This window comes from Manis pentadactyla, chromosome 11 (assembly GCF_030020395.1).
Source record: "Manis pentadactyla isolate mManPen7 chromosome 11, mManPen7.hap1, whole genome shotgun sequence".
NCBI lineage: Eukaryota > Metazoa > Chordata > Mammalia > Pholidota > Manidae > Manis > Manis pentadactyla.
The window spans coordinates 37,810,053-37,831,633 of NC_080029.1; the positions used below are offsets into that span (position 1 = coordinate 37,810,053).

Below are 21,581 nucleotides of genomic sequence, written 5' to 3' on the forward strand. Positions count from 1 at the left end.
CCCTCCCCACCCCTCCTGCCCAGTCCCTTTCCCTTTGGTAACCGTTAGTCCATTCTTGGGATCTGTGATTCTGCTGCTGTTTTGTTCCTTCAGTTTTCCTTTGTTCTTATACTCCACAGATGAGTGAAATCATTTGGTACTTGTCATTCTCCACCTGGCTTATTTCACTGAGCATAATAGCCTCTAGCTCCATCCATGTTGTTGCAAATGGTAGGATCTGTTTTTTTCTTATGGCTGAGTAATATTCCACTGTGTATATGTACCACATCTTCTTTATCCATTCATCTACTGATGGACACTTAGGTTGCTTCTATTTCTTGGCTATTGTAAACAGTGCTGCGATAAACATAGGGGTGCAGCTGTCTTTTTCAAGCTGGGCTTCTGTATTCTTAGGGCAAATTCCTAGAAGTGGAATTCCTGGGTCAAATGGTATTTCTATTTTGAGCTTTTTGAGGAACCTCCATACTGCTTTCCACAATGGTTGAACTAATTTACATTCCCACCAGCAGTGTAGGAGGGTTCCCCTTTCTCCACAACCTCACCAACATTTGTTGTTGTTTGTCTTTTGGATGGTGGCCATCCTTACTGGTGTGAGATGATATCTCATTGTGGTTTTAATTTGCATTTCTCTGATGACTAGCGATGTGGAGCATCTTTTCATGTGTCTGTTGGCCTTCTGAATTTCTTCTTTGGAGAACTGTCTGTTCAGCTCCTCTGGCCATTTTTTAATTGGATTATTTGCTTTTTGTTTGTTGAGGTGTGTGAGCTCTTTCTATATTTTGGATGCCAACCCTTTATTGGATCTGTCATTTATGAATATATTCTTCCATACTTTAGGATACCTTTTTGTTCTATTGATGGTGTCCTTTGCTGTGCAGAAGCTTTTCATCTTGATATAGTCCCACTTGTTCATTTTTGCTTTTGTTTCCCTTGCCTGGGGAGATATGTTTATGAAGAAGTCGCTCATGTTTATGTCCAAGAGATTTTTGCCTATGTTTTTTTCTAAGATTTTTATGGTTTCATGACTTACATTCAGGTCTTTGATCCATTTTGAATTTACTTTTGTGTATGGGGTTAGACAGTGATCCAGTTTCATTATCTTACATGTAGCTGTCCAGTTTTGTCAACACCAACTGTTGAAGAGGCTGTCATTTCCCCATTGTATGTCCATGGCTCCTTTGTTGTATATTAATTGACCATATATGTTTGGGTTAATGTCTGGAGTCTGTATTCTGTTCCACTGGTCCAAGGGTCTGTTCTTGAGCCAGTACCAAATTGTCTTGACTACTGTGGCTTTGTAGTAGAGCTTGAAGTTGGGGAGTGAGATCCCCCCCACTTTATTCTTCCTTCTCAGGATTGCTTTGGCTATTCGGGGTCTTTGGTGTTTCCATATGAATTTTTGAACTATTTGTTCTAGTTCGTTGAAGAATGTTGTTGGTAATTGGATAGGGATTGCATTGAATCTGTATATTGCTTTGGGCAGGATGGCCATTTTGACGATATTAATTCTTCCTAGTCAAGGGCATGGGATGAGTTTCCATTTGTTAGTGTCCTCTTTAATTTCTCTTAAGAGTGTCTTGTAGTTTTCAGGGTATAGGTCTTACACTTCCTTGGTTAGGTTTATTCCTAGGTATTTTATTTTTTTTGATACAATTGTGAATGGAATTATTTTCCTGATTTCTCTTTCTGTTAGTTCATTGTTAGTGTATAGGAAGGCCACAGATTTCTGTGTATTTGTATCCTGCAACTTTGCTGAATTCCAATATTAGTTCTAGTAGTTTTGGAGTGGAGTCTTTAGGGTTTTTTATGTACAATATCATGTCATCTGCAAATAGTGACAGTTTACCTTCTTTACCAATCTGGATTCCTTGTATTTATTTGTTTTGTCTAATTGCCATCGCTAGGACCTCCAGTACTATGTTGAATAACCATGGGGAGAGTGGGCATCCCTGTCTTCTTCCTGATCTTAGAGGAAAAGCTTTCATCTTCTCGCTGTTCAGTATGATGTTGGCTGTGGGTTTATCTTATATGGCGTTTATTATGTTGAGGTACTTGCCCTCTATCCCCATTTTGTTGAGAGTTTTTATCATGAATGGACGTTGAATTTTGTTGAATGCTTTTTCAGCGTCTATGGAGATGATCATGTGATTTTTGTCCTTTTTGTTTATGTGGTGGATGATGTTGATGGATTTTTGAATGTTGTATCATCCTTGCATCCCTGAGATGAATCCCACTTGGTCATGGTGTATGATCCTCTTGATGTATTTTTGAATTTGGTTTGCTAATATTTTGTTGAGTATTTTTGTATCTATATTCATATTGGTCTGTAATTTTCTTTTTTGGTGGGGTCTTTGCCTGGTTTTGGTATTAGGGTGATGTTGGTTTCATACAATGAGTTTGGGAGTATTCCAATTGTTGAACTATTGCAAATACCATATGAAATTTATTTTGGTAGAGTGAGGAAGCATTTCGGGCTCATAGTTAAAGCTTATCCAACATGAGCACAGAGGAGTCTTGAGGAGAGAGAGTGCATAGCCATTTTTCTACTAATAACTCTTATTTGATGAGTGTAAAGTGCCCCATTATTAGTATATATGAACATGAACATGTTTATTGTATTTCTTACAAGCAGACCAACTGAGAATTAGTGCACTTTTCAGCAAATGAATGGTTGCATTTTATAAGCATCATTCCTAATTTTTAGGAGGTTTACACCTAGGATACATTAAGAAGACTGACTTACTGTTTTTCCTCTTAATCTAACTATTTTAAAAAAATTATACAGCACATACTTTAAGGAATTAAAATTTTCTTTTTGCCTCTAGTATATAGCTTCTAAAAAACAGATAAAACAGAAATCCTTAATATAATTAGGAAAACAACTTTTTGCCTAGTTAAGTCACTCAGAACTCACAAGTTCGAAATTTGGAAGCAAAACCTCTTGGGATTATTTTCTTAGAAAAATAAAATTGTTTTGTAAGTCCTAAACCAAACCGATAAATACTTCTGAATGTATAATCATGATATTTAGGATATGTCCTTTTAGGATGTGGGAGGATCAACTTTCAACATAGAAAATTATCCTCAATGTTCACACAGGGTGCTAACTTGAGTGTATTGCAGTGGTTAAGAATATGAGATTTGTGGATGTCACTCATTCATTCATTCAGTTATTCAGTGGACATTTCTGGGAGTCTGTTGTGTTTTAGGCTCATTCCCAGGCATTAGGGACACAAGAGTAAACAAGACAGAAGGAACTTTGCCTTCATGAAGTGTGCATTCTAGAGGGAGATAAGAATTGGACAATTAAATAAACAAATAGCATAAAAACTATAGAAGAAATAAACAGGTTTTGAAAGGAAGCCCAGTTTAATCAAGGTGGTATGGCCTCACTGAGAGGTAATGTTTGAGTTGAGAGATTTGAATCCTATTTCTGCCACTTCCTAGCCATGTGATACTGGGTAAGTTACTTCTCTGCATTTCAAGTTTCTTGTCTATGAAATGAAGATACTTAACTACATAGAGATAATGTGAGGCTCAGTGAAGATACCAAAAACAGGACTTGGCACATTTAAATATTTAGCTAATTAACACAAGCTAATTAAGGTTTTTATTAATTAACTGTAAATACTTCAAAAGAATTAGGAAGCAATTCTGCTCATTATGGTGCATTCTGCTTGGGCCCAGAAGTGTTTCTCTCGTGTTGGCAAGTAGAATCACATTTTGGGGCCTGATTTACTAATTTGTATTCAGACAGCTGGAGAGACTCGAATGGAAGGCTTGGTCCCCGCTAGCAGGAGTGCTTGCTTGTCAATTGGCTGTTCAGATAAGGGTGCCTGAGTCCTAGTTAGGAAATTCATGCCCCTCTCAGAATTTACATACTATCTCTTTCAGGAACCAGATTCTAGTCCAAGTAGAAGCTTTTTTGGACCCTGAGAAGTTTCAGTCTAGGAGGTTTTCCTTTTTTTTTTTCTCCTTTTCTCCCAATGTTAGGTCAAAATGTGAAGAAGAGCAGAAGGATTTGCAGAGGGAAAACAGATGTTTATGTTCATTTCATAATCCTAGGGCTGGGTGGATATGGAAGAACAATAATAGCATCCAAGACAGCCGCACCAAAACCACCCCAAGGATCCCAGGCTCTTTCCTGTTTTTTAAGGCTCCTTTGCTTCTTCCCATGAGACTAGGTGTCCTCTAATTTCCCTCAGTGATCCTTCCAGAGGTCTTTCAGTCTGCCGATTATTGTTTTATAGACAGCAGGCTCAGTAAACAGCAATTCACACTTACTGCCACTTTGCCAGTCACTCCGGGGTTTTTCTCCCAGCAGCTGGTACGTGGTGCACCCAAGTTTGCCTGTTAGTCTCCTTCCTGCTGTTTCACAATTCCCTCTGATACCTGTTCTGAGTCTCTGAGGCTTCTCTCCCCACCTCACGACTCTTCCAACACTTGGTGATTCTCAGTCTTGTGTTTTCTCTTCCAGGATCTTTGTGTCCCAGCCATGGGAACAGATCTTTTTCTGAGAACAATCTGGTTCCTCGTTTAGGAATCTTCTAGCTGTTTCTGAGAGGCTCTAAAGATCCTTTCTGTTTTATACAGTTTCCCCCATTAGAAACTTCCACATCAAGAAATTATTTAAGTGCATTCTATTTTTAAATTGCTTTTTACTTATTGATGATTGATTACAGAATTATTCATCTTAACTTGATATATAGGCAGTTTATAACCTAAAAAGGGTCTTCTGAACTTGTTAAATTATATTAGATTGAGCTATATGAATGTAAAATATCTCAATGGTTTTGAAATACAAAACGGTAGCTTCATAAGTTCCATCTAATAAATGTCTGGGATGCTTGTTGAAATTTATATATACAGCTCTTTCTCTTAGCAGGTCTGTTATAGCAGCCCTGACATGGATGGAAAGATCTGCATTTTTAACAAGCAGATTTTTCTGATGACCAGTCAAATTTGGGAAGTATAGGTGTGTGATTTATAGTTGAATTAACATCTAACTAAATATGATGCTTAGGGTAATTTATATTGTCTATATGGGTCTATTAAATTTGATGTAAGAAATTTCAACAGTGATTGTGGTAAGATTACTATATTCCCATTAAAATCTGCTCACCTTTTCTTTGGGCAGATAGCTAACTTATTCTGCAATTACGTGTGTCCTAGGGTCTAACTTCTCTCAAAACATGTGGACAGAAGTGATGCATGCTACTTGTGGATCTGGCCCACATCACCATTCATTGCCCTCATTTCTCCATCTTCATTCATCTTCTGCTGTTTAGATCCAGAGCACTACAAAGCCCTAGGCAGTAGAGTCACAAGGTGGAAACAAAAATCCCTGAATGAACAGGTGGAGCAGAACCATCTAACCAACCTGAACAACTGCCCAGGTCTGTTATATAAGTAAAGAAATAGAATTCTAATAATTGTATGTTCAAGTCTACGTTACAGCATCCTAGACTATTTAGTGTGAATGCCATCATTACAAGAACCTAAAGAGTGTGCTGTTGGCTTAGCCTGCAGTAAAGTGGGCAGGTGGTAAGGAAACAGAACAGACTGGAAAGATGAAGATCTGTGTTATACTTGGAAAAACATTTTGCAAAACTATTGTCTGTGAAACCTGGAAAGTAAACCTAGTGCCTACAGAGTCTATGGTGCTCAAAGAAAAGATTGAGAAAAACGGGGGTGTTATTGTATGTTGTTATTTACTGTGGTTATTGAGGTGTTATAAGAAAGAAAAGAGCTGAGTTGGTTGCTTTTTAAACAGAGATGTTAGTGGCCTTATGGAATTGTAAAACTGGTTATTTTTGGATTCCACAAACATAAGACACAATTAAAAAAGGATTTGAGCAACAAATGTCCATTTCTCTGTTTAAACAGAAGAATCAGCTCTGTGTCAAAGATAAGATACAGGGTGCAGCCCTCATGTCTAAGCCTGGCTACTGCCTCATGTGGCCTCTAGGTAAACTATTGCTAATCTGAGAGTAAAAGGCATTGGCTAGAGGAAGCAAACAAAGTATGTTTAAGAAGCATGTGTAGGAAAGACATTCTGGTCTTGGATATGGTTACTGATAATGGAACTTACCAAAAGCCATGAAAGTTTTTGAGAGAGTTGTATGTGTGAAGAAATACTTAAAAATGTGGACTAAATATGATCAAGACTGCACAACAGCACTTGAGCCCCCAAATTGCCCAAGCAAGAAGGAGGCTGTGAGAGTTGTGCAGGCTCCAAGAAAGACATACTCCCTGAGGCACAGCCCAGATGTGCGTCATGGAGGATGATGGGCGAGGAAGGAGAACCTCTCAGAGACCCTGGTCAGGGAGAGTCGAGAATAATGGACAGGGGAATTCTTCCCAGAAAGCAGCATCAGGGTGCATTCCTGAAACTTCCCCCACTGCCGGGGCAGGGGTCTTCCCAGTGTCTGCCATAGGGATTCTGCTATTGCTATGTGTCTCCTATTCTTTCCTTTCTTGAGAGGGGGCTTGAGTATCTGTTCTACCTTGTCCTACCATTGTTTAAGGGGGAATTGTGTCTATGGGGCAGAAAATACATTTTCTCTTGGACCACAAGGAGCAATGTAGCCATCAAGTGGAAAAGACTGTTCCTTACTTGCAGAAGGTGGCCTTTGGCCTGGTACAGTGGCAGTACGGGACTCTGGGCTGTCCCTCTTGTGAAAAGAGTGAGTTTGGTTTACATGTGGGAAAAACTGTGCAAGGATATTTAGTGACTGGAGAGTTTGATGCAGGCAGAGATGGCTAGTTTCCATCAAAATCCATTCTTCCCTCTTTTGGGCACATAGGTGGATTTTATTTCTCAGCCTCCCTTAGACTGAGGTGTGGTCTTGTGACTAAGTTACAAGCTCTATGGGGTGTGACTGGAAATGATGCCTGTCACTTCCAGACCTGGCCCATAAAACTTTTCATTCAAGTTTCTCCATGTGTTTTCTCATTAGGTTTGTAGGCAGATAAATGTGCGCTCCTAAAGTATAAGTCATAAGATGGAAGGAGCCTGGGTCCCTGAATGACTGAATGGAGGAAAGCAGGCCCATTGACTTGCATATCTGCCCAGGGCTATAACATTAGCAAGGAACAGCCAGCCACAGTGTTAATCCTTTACATGCTCAGGTTTGTTTGTTATAGGAGGTTAGTATACCCTCACTAACAGTGATTTTTCATTCATGTTATTAGCTATACACCTCTACACACTCATATTTACTGTTTCATTGCTTCTACTTACTCTATGACAAGTTATTTAACCTTGGGAAAATTGGTTATTATCTTCAAGTCTTGATTTCCTTCCTCATCAGTAAAGTTGGGAAAATAAGAGCACCTCATGGGATCACTGTGAGGAAGCAATGAATCTGTGTATGGAAATATCTCAAATATGCCTGAGTCACAGCAAGGACTATGTAATTGTACAGCTGTTTTTGCTGTTTTCAGTGCCTATTCTAGAGGCGTTTGAGTTTCATAATTAATACTACCACACTGCTTGTTGGATCACACATGGCTTATAATCAAATTCATACTGAGATTGGGAATGAAGAACATCATCAATAAAAGCAGTGTTGTAAACCAAAACCAAATGCTGAGTGAATACACAAGTCAGGTCCTTCTGTTTTGTGAAAATTTGGCGTAATCACAAAGTTGGTGCACTCAGAGTATGTAAGCATGATGCCAGGCTACTGTGTGACTCACAGTTGGTCCACATTGAATTCATGATGGAATTTATCCCGACTCTGCTATACCTGGAAAATTAACTGTTAGGATTCTGCTACTAATCCAGGGAGTGGCATGGATTATTGTTTGTGGGAAAGTAGTTTTCAGCCTCATCACAACCTATATCCTCATACAGAGGGTAGGGCCTCCAAAGATCCTTAGGATCTTGTGCTCAGGATTGTTGAGGGAGATGGTTTCTGTTGAGTTTTCTTACCTGTCCTTTTCTGAGAGGCATTATGTTTGTTGCTCACCTTCAGGCTGCTTTTGTAGAACAGGCCAACTATATCCACAATGCAGACATCCACTGTACTGACCATCTCTGAGTCACATTTGCTATTTGCCCCACAAGAAGAGGGAGAGATGGCAGATTTTGATAAACTCTCCCAGAGATAAAATATTGTTTACCCAAAGCCCAGCCTCAGTGGGCAGTTAGTGGTAAAATTAATGAAGGATTTCCTAGCCTGGACAGCGAGGAGGGAGCCAGGCCATGTGGGACTAGAAGGCTCTGTCATGGACCCATGCACCATAGCCTGAATTGGTTGCCGGTCTTCGTGTTTCGTCAGATAAAGGGGGAATGCAGGAGGGCGATGCACTGCAGATATACTTTCTAGTCCTGGGAGCATGGCTTTTCTTGGGTCATTCTGATCACACACACTTAATTTTCTGTTTCTCTCTTCAGTTCTTCTGTCTGACTCCTGAGAGATGCAGCTCACTGTTCAGCATGTCTGCAGTATGCTTTGGCTTTCTGAGTACAGCTTCTAGCCCTGAAGCCTTTGAATGTACTTGCTCTCATAAGCTTTGCAGTGTAGGCTGTGGAAGGAACTGTACATATAATTCCTGTCACTGCACCTATGGAGTGGCCTCTGAGAGTCCAGAAAAAGCACCAGACGTATCACACTGCCTCAGAAGAGGTCCTGGGAGTTGGATAGCTATGAAACTGGGTTTTTGAGCATCATTGCATTGAGAAGGAACAGAGTGAGTGATTCAAATGGTTCATGCTTACTCCTTTTTCATAAACTTCTCTTATATTTTTGTCTGTGGGTTAAATGCCTGCTGGGGTTTGTTTCATAGTCCTGTGAGAGTTCCATTGGGTTTCTTCCTGGCTTACAAAAAAAATGAATCTTTCTTATTCTCCAGAGACCCTCAGGTATCATCAGAAAGAGCAAAAGAGAAACTCCTGAGTAAATATCCCCAAATGGGCAGAACTATGTCACAACCCTTTATGGGCCTGAAGCTTTGTTTTTATTCTCTATTATGTTATGTCATTTTACCCCCTGTGGATTGTTCATAGTTCCCCCCTCCTCTGGCCATTAAAGTTTTGGCTGAATCTACCTCAGACTGATCACCATTTAATTAGGCAGAAAAGTTAGAAGTGCCTTTGAGCTCTCTGTGAAAACAACTTCCTTTTACAGCTCACATAGCTGATAGAGCTACTAGAGTTTTCCTCCTCTCCATGCATTGTGTTAATTTCCTGCAGAGGCAGCCTGGGTGTGCAAACAGTGGCTTAAGATGAGTTTCCAAACATAGGTGATTTTCAACAAACTCTGGGAGAGATGGGGGATAGAAGAGCTGCAAACAAAATCAATTCTAATACAGGTTTCTACTTAAATGGGTTTATATTACAAACCCATGCACAGAAACGTACAAACCATCGATATGATCTAACTCAACATATAATCTAAACTCAAAATGGAAGGGTTATCCTTATCTCACATGTCATGTGAATCATTAATGATAATACTTTATCAGTGAGGGGGCTGTTACAAAATCCAAAGCTAAAGATAAGATAAAGATAGGATGGAAGAAGAAATGTAGTTGTTTCGTAGTACCCTGTAAAAGCTGTAAAGGTTGTGAGGACATCTTGAGTCATCCTGGCAGAGAGTAGGAAGCAGGGTTCAGAGATGCTTCTTAAGCACACTTGTAAAAAGCATGAGTGAGTCTATCTGTCTTTACTCACTGCCCCCAATTTTTAGTCCTGGCCCTAGCTGAACTTGGGATCACTCTGGAAAAGAGTCTTTATGTAAGAAAGCTAAGTATTTGAGTGGGCCACCCAAAGTTCAGGTAGGATTTGAGTGTAATGCAGATGGAGGAATCTGAGTACATACCATCAGTTTCTAAATGAAATTTATACATTGTAGAGTTAAATTATTTGATAGATGTGGCATTGAACAGTTAGGTCAAGAAAATTCAATACTGTATGACAATTCCAGTAAGATAAAGTGATTATTTAAAATGTGAACAGAGGAGTTAAAATAAATTTAATAAAGATTTTTATATATTCATTCCTAAGGAGATATCCATTAGGCTCACAATTTGTTCATTTTTCATCAAAGTTTAAATGGACGAGGAATTAAATAAGCACTGGAAAAACTGAGAGGATTAGGACATATTATTCATTTATTCAGTGATTATTGAGTGAGAGTCTATTGTATGTTAGGCTCTGTATTAGAAGCTGGGGATAGAGCAGTAAACAGGCAAAGTCCTTGTCCTCATGGAATTTACATTCCAGTGTGGGATAAAAATGATAAGTAAATAAGTGTAATGTCAGGTAGTGCTAAGTATTATGGAGAAAGATGTAGTGGGATAAGAGGTTAAAGAGTGCCTCTGTGCATGTGTGTGTTTGTGTGTGAGTGAATGTGTTAAATAATGTGGTCAATTGAAGCTGAAGAGGATCTGCAGGAATAGTGTCAGGCTGGAGGAAGACAACTGCAGTCTTTAAGGGAAGAAGTTTGGTGTGTTTGAGGAATGTCAAGGTGGCTGGAGTGGCTAGAGCAGAAATACTGAAGAGGACAGTTAGGGGATGAGGTAGGAGAGATAACAGGGACCATGTCATGGAGTGCTTGGTAGACCATGATACATGATAGGGTGTGAGTATGAGGGGATTGGAGGATTTGGGGCTGTAGACAGTCCCCCTGCCAATGTGTGAAGAATTGACTATAGGGGCAAGACAGGAAGCAGGGAATGGGGACGTGATTACAGTGGTTTGGAAGAGAAATGATAGTGGCTTGGAAAAGAGTAAAAACCATGCAGGTGGTGAGAAATGATGAAGTTCTAGATGTATTTTAAATCTTGAGCTGACTGGTGGTAGGAAGAGAGAATAACTAATGGTCTGAATGGGAACGGAGGTGGGATATTGTCAAAGGAAGAAAGGTGTCAGGGACACCTAAGTATTTGTTCTGAGCAGCTAGGGGGATGTGTGCTTATATCGTGGTCATGTGTTTATATGGGAAAGACTAGAGGAGGAGATGGGGGAAGTTAATAAATTCTGTTTTGGATAGGTTAAGTTTGAGATGTCTGTTAGTTACCTAAATGGACAGACAGTTATGGTCTTTGTCTGGGGGATTTTGGGGATAGAGATAGAAATTTGGGAGTCATAGTATATAAATAGCATTTAAAGCCATGAGACTAGATTCAATTAACAAAGGCATGAGTGTAAATAGAGAAGGGGTCTTAGTGGCTAAACACTAAGAGGTATGCCAACATATAGCGGTTGGAAAGATATGCAGAAGGCAGCAGAGGAGATGGCAAGAGATTTGCTAGTGAGGGGAATAAAAATCAGGAGAATGTGGTATCCCAGAAATCAATCAAAGAAAGTGTTTTAAGAAAGAGTAATAAGCCATAAAAAAACTCCAAAACATCAAGTCAGATGAAGATTGAGAGGTGAGCACTGGATTTGAAAAGACCATGCACTTACCCTTAGATCTCCAGGCACAGTGAGAGAGGGAAAATGAAGAAACAGACAAATTGTCATACAATGGAGGAAGTTGTGTCATAGAAATGTAAACACATTTCTGGAGATGTGTTAAAGGTGGAGCAAGGAACTCTCTGTGTGGAGTCAAGGAAAGCTGCATGGAGGAGATATACTTTTGGATTGTGGTAGGTAGAAGGAAGGAAAAGTAAGAGTCATAAACCTTTAAATGATTTTTCTAGTTGGTTGTTGATTTTTCTACTCACTCATGCAAAACTAGTATTTCCCCTTCCAAGTTAACATCCTACTATTATTACTTTATGTAAACATATTTGTTAATTATCAGTACACATGGTAACTATATTAGAAGGACAATATATATACTCCATCACATCCTCCACTTGGAGATACTCTTGGAATTATAATTTTCCTTGTTGTCTTTATTAATTACATTTTTATTTCCTTTCATAGCTGTGTGCAAGTATAGAGACTCTATTCCTAATAAAAATAGTTTACCACGTTCTCAACACTTATTATGTGTTGAGGCACTGTTCTAACAACTTGATGTATATGTATTTTTTTGCTCTCACAGCAATCCTAATGTTTCTGTTGTCCGTTTTTCCATTTGTGATACCTGAGGGACAGAGAGGTTAAGTAGTTTGCTCAAGGCCACAGTAATAGCAGTTCCATTAGTAGAACTGGGCTGTCCAGCTTCAGAGCTCACACCTTGGGAAGTCTGCTGTACTTCCATCCTTACTATTATATCTCTCCTTTCCTGAGGTGGACAGCTATGAGGGAAAAACCTTTAAGGGATAGGCTCTCTTTGACTTGAATGGCAGTTTTCTGTAGACTAAGTAATCCAGCTACAGGTTGTTTTAGAATGGGCCAGTAGGATGCAGGGACTGAATACTGGGTACTTCTCCACATGCGAGGAGAGCGTTAGATTTTTTACAATTGATGCCAGATTCTCATGACTGTATAAGGATTTATATTCAATCAGTGTATATGTGGGGAAGGTGGTATAGAAGGATCTGGATGAGTCTTTGCGATGGAGAAGACCTCTCTACTAATGGAAATGCTCACTTCATTATGATCCTCGACATACGTGGTTCATGTCTTCATTTCCTTTATAACCTAACTGAAAGCACATGAGATGCTGGTGTACTTAAAAAGGCACAAAGTGTAAATCCAAGCCAGTGTTTGGGAGTGCCTACTGTGTGCAAAGTATTGCTTTGGAGGCAGTGGCTGTGCTTTCTTGAGAACTAAAATCACAGAGTAGCCAAATCTTTCAGGTGCTCTGATGCTCAAATAACAGTAAGCGTGTACACCATCGAAATACAAACTTACTTGATCCAAGTGGAATCTAGCAGCGATTCCATCCTTGTTCATCTCTAGTGTGTTTTTAATAGGCTGACTTTACCTCTGAAGATGGTTTTATCCTTTCTTCCCTATACTACACTGTAACTGGTTCATCCAATAGTTGGGGATTGGGGTACATGATTTTCAGAAGCACTTGAGGCCTTTCCCTTTAGTAGACATTGGGTTCTACCTCTGATCTAAAAGTTTTTGAAATTAGGTACCAGCCGGTTTCCCTTTCCTAGTAGAAAGAGGGTGTGGGATAAATAGCCTTTACTAAGATGTTTAAAGATCAAATATCCTAGTTAACTTTCTTAAGTCACAGGCCCTGTAATTTTATAGTTTTTTTCCTCAGGGTGAACGTCTACCTGTTCTTCTCTTTATTCTGTTCCCATTAAAATGTTCTCTGGGCATAGTCATCATATTTCCAGAAAACCTTAAGGGGACTAGTATTACAGTTTGCTCTTAATTTCTACAAATACAGAAAAACTTCCTGGGAAATGGATGCTGTTTTCACTGTGGTTCTCTCCCTGTCTGCTCTGTAATATTGTCATAAATCATGTAAATGTAGGAGGAGGGGACTTACGTGATTGTTTAGCTCTGGAAAAGGCGCTACTTCCTCCCGAAAGGGGATTTCAAATGGCCACATAGCAAAGTCTTCACTCACACAAGTTTCCTGTGGGGCCATTTCCCCTTTGCTGAACCAGACCCAAAGCCCAGGTGAAGGAAGAGAAGTTTTCCTCTTATAAATCTCAAATCTCTGATAGCTTATTACTATGTTCAAAAAAGTCATAAAATTTAGGCTACTGTACACTTGAAGAATTTCATGAGCTTGTTTTTTGAATACTTAGTAAGATCTGTTTTAGAAATTAAAAGAAAAGTTAGAGTCAAAATGGAAAAACTGAAATAAGCTTTCCCACTGACAAGTATGCCTACAAACTCTGGAACGCTCTAAGAAATAAAACTGAAAGAATTAAATTGTGACTATAGTATTTTAACTGTTGTGCCCTAAAATATCTTATGTCCAATTTTGTCATTTCTGGACATAGCTAAAATGATTCAAATTTTATTTTTATTTCTATGTTTACTTCAAAATCATATTAATTAAAAGTATTTCTTTTAATTCAGGATACAGATTGCCTAATAGATACTTAAAAACCTTTTAATACTTTCTCCTCATCTATGACCCCAGGAAAATGAAAGTGCGGTAGTATTGTATCAGTTGTTATAGAAAAATGAGTGTCTAATCTTTGTTAATCTTGACATTTTTATTTATGAATAGCATGAAGTAAATATATGAAAAGTGGCAGAAACACTTCTTTCACCAGTTGTATGGTTAGTGGTGATTTTTTGTGTGTGTGTGTGAAAAAGATTGTGATGCAATCACAGTGCATTTAAAAATATTCACAATAAAAAGTTGATGTATCTTCAAGAGAATGTTGGGTAAAAATATCTGGCCTGAAGCCTTCAGGAGAGTTCGGGGTATTTCCCAGTGGGATTCATTTGTATAAGGGGGAAAAAATGTTACAATACAAACTGATGTACAGATTATCCCAATAGTTCCAGCACACCTTGGTTGTAGGTTATGTTAAACTACCTGGCTGCTGCCAGGCTCACACCCAGTACTGACCTTAGACATCAGCCAGGCCCCTCTGAAATCGGGGCGTCCCCCCCCCGCATCGTTCACCCCCTTATGCAGGGACAGCTCGTTCGCCTGCTCTTACCTGCGTAGTGGTCAAACACAGTGGGCACGTACTCCTCGGGGAAGGCATCATTGGCATAGCTCATCAGCAGGCAGGTCTTGCCCACAGCGCCGTCCCCCACCACCACACACTTGAGCATCTTCTTCTCCTCCGTGCGGCCGCAGCCGCAGCTGCTGGCACTGGCCTCCTTGCAGTTCATGCCTGCGGCAGGGCTCCAGCTGCGGGGGCCGCTCGGCTGCTCTTGCCTCTCCTGCTTTCCCGGAGCCAGCGGCGAGGAGCGCGCGGCGGGCTTCAGATCACTCTGACTTGCTCTGGGCGCCCGGCCTCAGACAGACCTGTCCCAGGCAGCCGGCACATGCCCTCTTGCTCACCATACTGGTAAAGAAATGTGACACTCTTGGAATAAGAGGGTCTCTCCCTTTTTCCTATCAGTTTGAGTTAAGAAACCCTCATTTTCACCGAATTCTAGGAGCTTCCTGGCAACTTAGAAATGTCAACAGCTTGAGGGTTTCACTCTGCTCTTCCCCTCTTCAGCCTGGCTGAAGACACGGTGGAATTTTGCTAAATCTTCCCCATTTTCCACTTCATATCTAACATGGAGGAAAGCTGGGCTTTTTAATGGAGTTTTCCCCTTGCTTCCTCCAGCTTGCCGAGTATCAGGAAATCATGGGTTTCCTGCTGCATTCCATATTAGGATCAGTGGGCTGGGGAAGGCTGCAACAACGGGAGCTCTGTGTGTGTGTTTGTACTTCTGGGGAACGCTGCCAGGCCATGGAGTGGGAAAACACTAGGGGTCCCCCTGCAGACTCGAGCTGTCAGACTTCCTGTTCCATCCGCGGCCGGGAAGGCTGTCTGCTTGTGGCTGGCTAAGAAGCTGACGAAAGGATGGAAACTGGGGAGCGCTGTCTGCCGCAGAAACAGAGGGAATGGTTTAAATGAGCAGGAAGAACCACACCAGCCGTTGTAGGATAACATATGACATCATCCCTCACTGAGGCACCAGTTTAAAGCTCTGCGAATTAAACATGGACAGTTCTGCACATACTTAAATGAGAAACCTTAAGCAATTCATCCCTGCAATAAAGGAGAAAACCTTCCTGCGTTATTTTGTTTAAAAGGGAAACATTCTTGTAGATCATAGGTGTGCTATGTGTTATAAGCTGCCACGTTTGAACACAGGGTTCAAATGTGTATTCCAGACATAAGCATCTTTATAGTTGTAGAACATAAGAAATCCATCAGATGTGGGACGTTTGCATCTTCTTATTAGTGAATAAACACACATATGCTTGGCTCACACTTACTCTGGGAAATGAAAGTATGTGGGACAGCTTTATTCGTTTGTTTCAGGTCCCCAAATGCTGCTTTTGCATGATGGTTCTCTTTTTGATTTACTCCTATCCCCAGTCTGGCCCTCTTCAATTACAAAAGAGCCCCTGGCAGCTAATTTATTTGTCTGTTGGGTTGCTCAAAATGAAGCCCCTTTGAAGCCCTGTGTTTGATAATGTACTTGGTCATAGGAAAGAAGTGGAACCCTACAGAAGATTTTGAAGAATGGGTCAAGTACTTTTTTGATGGGGGGATCTTCATGTTTCTTTGAGATTTTCAAGTATGTACTATAAAAATGCAGATTATCCAATTGATTTGAGGAGGTTTTCCTGGTGGAGGGGGTGGAAAGAGAAGTGTTTTAATAGGTGGCTATCAAGTATGCACACACATACATATGCTCCTGTATAATACATACAGCCCCCAAACTCTTCTGTTCTGGCTTATAGCAACATTTGCCATAGTGCTTAGTGTACCAATATTTCTTTCCTATAAAGGATGGTGTTTCAGATGGTGGTGTACGCGTACCAGATTGTGTTGCTGAAACAAGGTTCAACGTTACAAACGATTTAAAGTCACATATATTTCTTGTTCCCATTGTATCTATCTGGTGTTATTTTGTCTTTTTCATTGAAGGATCTAGGCTGGTGGAACGGCCACACTGTGAACACTGACAATCACTGACTCAGAGGAAGAAATTCATGTGGTAAAGTGACATTGGCTCTTAAAGCTTCCTTTTGGAGGTTCCATTTCTGCTCATATCCATTGGCACAATGCATCACTGTCCAGGCTAGGATCTGCAGGGTCAGAAGTTCAATTCTACCATATGCCAGGAAAGGGAGAACCAAGTATTGGTGAATAGCCTGAATAGTTTAGAGATTGTTTAGATAAATAGAGATAGTTTAGTTGAGGTTGAGGTAGCAATAAAAAAATTGAACTGTTTATGGTTAATCCCATTCTGAGCATTTGAAAGCACCTGTGACTTCATGTGATTTATAAATTTTATTTGTAGTCTACCTGAAATACCTGGAATATATGATGATAAAGTTGCAACTTGAAAACTTATGTTTTTCTTCTAGAAAAAAGGCTCAAGTGTGATGTTGGCAGCCAAACAAATCCGCAGGTGAAGGAGTGATTGATAGTGTCAAGAACCCCTTCCTGTAGAAGAATAAGACCACTTTGAGCACAATGTGATGATGTGTGTTTGGTAGAACTCTGAGGGGGTTCTGACTTTGACCTTGTCCCTGAGATCAGACAGGAAATGTTGTATGAGTAATCATCCCGCCGAGCCTATGTTCTGACACTACAAGCATGCCCCAGCCCACTGAGCCCTTGGCCTAGGAAGAAGCTGAGAAATGGGATTCGTTGATCAAAAAGACATATGCACCCCTGTGTTTACTGCTGCATTATTTGCAAAAGTCAAGATATGGAAGCAACCTAAGTGTCCATCAATAGATGAATGGGTAAAGCAGATGCTGGACATATATACAATGGGATATTATTCAGTCATAAGGAAGAAAGAAATCCTGCCATTTGCAACAACAGGGATGGGCTTAGAGAGTATTATGCTAATTAGCCAGGCAGAGAAGGACATATACCATATGATTTCACTTATATGTGGAATCTAAAAATGAAACTAAACAAAATGAACAGTCACTGAGAAGCGATTACCATGGGTGGCTACCATGGGGGAGGTTGTGGGTGGTGGGTGGGTGAAATAGATGAAGGGGATAAAAAGGTGCAGAATCTTGATCATGATATAAATGAGTCATGGGCATAAAAGTAATCTAAACCTTGTACCCTCATGGGTACATATTTAAATCCATGTTGACTGCTATGTGGACTGCAAATTGAGACTTTTAAGAGACTTAAAGCAGCCAGTTACGAGTCCTTTACCTCTAACTTAAAGGATTGGTACCTGCAAGATTGGGTTGTATGCAAAGATAGGTCATGGCTGTTGAGAATGTTGGATATTATTTCTCAAACTTGTTTCATCACTTTTTACCATCCCCTCCACCCAGCCCATATAGAATATTTTTTGGGAAAAATATTTAAGACATTCTAGTGAAAATTACAAAAATGTTAAATATTTAAATAGCCTGATGTTTATATGGATCATGTTGTCTTGTGAGAATAAATCTTCTTAAATGTTAGAATATTGACCTAAACCAGAGTAACAGTCTTAAAAAAAATAAGAAGATAATTGTTCGTACAGGTCCCTGATTCTGTAGAACTGTGACTACTTGTCCAGGTAGAATGGTCAAGAATGTACTTTCATTCCAAAGGCTTATAGGTATGAATTTAAACATGGTACAGAGACCATTTACCAAAATACTCTTTACCAGATGCCTGTACTTTAGGATCATGGGCCATGGAAATGACTGAGTGGTGGTTTTGTAGTCATTAATTATTTGGTTTACCTCGAAGACCAAGTTTGCATAAACTTACCAGTACATGGTGTAATCTTTTTGGGTGGCATCCCCTGCTTTTTCCCAGAGACCTTAATTTCTTGGCTCCCTCTTGTCCTCTGAGTTTTGGCTTCACATAAATTTTCCAAAACATCAACAAAGCATTTTTGCATAAAATTTTTACTTCTCTTATTGCTTCCACTTTGAGTGTTCCTTTTATGAAAGAGACTAGACTTTTCTGTATTTTGTTCTTTCATGCTTGAAAACTAGCAGTTACAGAGGGAAATAATGCAATTGGATCAGATACTCAGATTCTGGATTAGCCTCTATGTAGGAGATTGTTTGAATTCCAGTCTTATGAATGTGGACCATGCTGTGGTTATGGTGATTCTGAGATGCCCAGATCAGTCACAAGGCATCCTATTCCAGAGGAAGCCCTCTGTGGGGCTAACATGAAAGTCACTTCTAGTGGTGGTGGGGCTGCATAGTTTTAGGAGTTCTGACCCACATCTCTCATTGGATCTAAACCAAGAGGTCAATTACAGGCACTGATGAAACTTAATAGGCATTCCTACCACTGACTTGGACAGGAACTGCTTCTCCCTGAGGGGCGGGTGAGTCATTACCATTAGGGACATTTATGTTTCTGTGTTTTTTTAATCTCTCAGGCCACCTGCACTCACTCTCTGGCTGTTTCCCATGTTATGATCGTATGTCGTATCACAATCATATAGCTGCCACATTTTCCTGGATATGATTTTGTTACAGTTCTAGAAATGGCTTTCTTTTTTTCTTGCTTGGAGGATTTTTCTTTCTTTGCCAAATCTCTTAACTTTGATAGAAGTAGGTTGTTTGCAAATATCATGTAGATGGGGACTCCTTTGTATCCTGGGAAGGAAGAGGCTGATTTGTCCAGTTATAGTAAGTGTGTGTGTGTGTGTGTGTGTGTGTGTGTGTGTGTGCTTAACTATTGCATATCTTAACTCTGAGTATAAAACCTTGTCTGAGATAAAGAGTCCTGTGGGTGATGATTATTTTTTTCTGTTTTCCACCAGAGAAACCCCAGAGATTTCTTTCAAGTTCCTTCTATCCAGAAAACCTGGAGATAGCTAACAGTTCAGAAAGAAATTTTCCAATGATTCCTGATCTTCTAGATTGAAGAAGTGTGTTTGGAAGGTAGAAAAGTTTGACACTGAGGTAGTGCTGAATTGTTCTCCATTAAGGCCAGGGAGTTGGGACTAGACTATGGAAATAACCATCTTGGAGTCAAAGAAAGATCCTTGATAATCATTTCAACTTGTCAGTGACATGGGCCCAAGGAGTCTGAGGTCGTGGAGTGATCGTTGGGTGGGAGAGCACGACAGCATCACTGCTACCAGCTGAATTTCTGTGGGCCCAGGACCGTGCCACAACCTGTGGTTGTTTTTGTATGTGGGACCTATTGGGAGAGTGAGAAATACTGGTGTAAATCACCTCTGCTAGAAGAACAACTCAGTATTTGCCCTTTACTTAGGATGCATTGCTGTTATATACAAAATACACCAGGGGCTTGAAGGGCCTCTCAACAACAGCAGGAGACGTGGGGCTCCTGTACGCATGGTGGCGTTCCGGTTGCTGTGACTGGATTGAAAACAAAAATGAATCCTTCCGAGAGCCTGCAGGTTACCAACCAATTCCATGTTGGTGAAATAAACCTAGAGGGAAATGCAGTTCTACTCTGTAAACTTAATGTGTCTGATCATACTTCCGAACAGCCATTTGCTAATTAATTGGTATCTGGAAATCCCTGCATCAGAAGAAAGAGGGACAGGGCTTAAGTGAGACCACAGCTCAAACCTCAGTTCAGTGTTTGTGCATGACAGGGACTGAGAGGAAAGATCTAGAGACTAACTCTCAGTGGAATAAGTGGAAGAGAAGAGTTAGGGGAAAGAAAAATCTTAGATTTAAAATCCCTAGGGCAAAAGAGAATTAAAGTCTTCCAGGATTGTAACCCAGTAACCATGGGCAGAGGGATGGAGTCGTCATTTGAAAGCACATAGGCTTTCAGGTTGAGTGCCCATGAAAAGACTCTTCTCTTATTGTCAAGAATTCTTGCAAAGTGTTTATTTTCCCAGCAATTTTATGAGATTTCCTTTTTTGTTGTTTTGTATCCACTCTTTATTGTGCTGACTTCTTATTAAAAGCACTGTGAATACTTCAACAGTGTTAAATAGTGGTTTTTAATTTGCTTTTATTGCTTTCAATCATACTGTATTTGGAGATTATTTTGCACTTTACTTCACTTTTTGGAAAATTTAATCGATTTTGCGAGATGTGTACCTCTTTTGTCTACTCTAAAAGTCTAAAGGTTACATTTTACTTAATTTTATGTGATAAAACAGTATCATTTTTACTGACTTTATATTGAGAAAATTGGCAATATCCTTGAAATGTTTTTGTTTTTGTAGATTTCACATGCATTCTTTTATCCAACCTCTATTTCCATCTTCCATATTAAAAAGAAGATGATCCTTCAAAACTGCCTACATCTTCAAAGCATTCATGGCTAATTCCAATCATAGCAAATGCAAATACAATCATTTATTTGTTATCTCTAATGTAAAGCCTTTATGATAATGTCTGCCCTTCTATAGATACCCAAATATTTCTATTGTCCTTTTTTTATTATGTCTTAAAACATTCTAAACCTTAATCTCATTGACTCTGGAAGAAACTTAAAAAAAATGTATTTGAATCTTTTGTTTTTAATTGAAGTATAGTTGATAGACAATATTATATCAGTTTTAGATGTACAACATAGTGATTCAACAATTATATTGTCTTGCCAATGGGTTTCAGCCCTGGGCAAGTTCACTATGGATTCAGTGAGACCAAGGAATGACCATGGAATGAACATTCTTGGGGTGAAAGGGTTTATTACCTGGCTTGCTCTCCTGGTCATAGGTCAAGCACTAAAATTACGTCTGCTTCCAGCAGTCTGCAGGTCTGTAATCCTCTTTCATCTCTGCCTCCGCTCAGAGCACTGGGCAGAGCTCTTTACATAGTGACTCAGTCAATAATAGCTTATTGCCTACAGGTGTGGAAGTCGTGGTCTAGCAGCAGGCCAGTTACATCATCAAGTAGTTTAGGTTCAGGTGAGGATCCTGGCCATAGGAAACTTCATTTCACCACACTTATTATTTGAAGAGTTAGGGTGTGGATAAAATGAAAGTTCCTCTGGCCAGGATTCTCACCTGGCCCTGGCTGCCTAGCTCACTGCACACGTGTGGGCAATACATTGCTATTGACTCTATAAAGAGCTTTGCCCAGTGCTCTGGGTGACACAGTGGCATGGCTGCAAGGCTGCGGGAGAGCAGAACAGAGGCTGGAGTGGTGGCA

The 21,581-nt window shown here is 40.0% G+C and overlaps 1 protein-coding gene across 2 annotated transcripts in view; it reads right to left on the bottom strand.

Annotated features, from left to right (window-relative positions):
• The window catches only part of RHOJ (ras homolog family member J), an 84,508-nt gene extending 69,361 nt beyond the window's left edge, over positions 1-15,147 (bottom strand). The window contains exon 1 of one of the 2 annotated variants that reach the window (XM_036896281.2): positions 14,491-15,147. In XM_036896281.2, the coding sequence (XP_036752176.1) occupies positions 14,491-14,668 (178 nt within the window). In that variant the 5' untranslated portion in view covers positions 14,669-15,147. The remainder of the gene's footprint in view (positions 1-14,490) is intronic. The other variant, XM_036896282.2, reaches the window with a different exon arrangement.
• Positions 15,148-21,581: the final 6,434 nt, after the last annotated feature.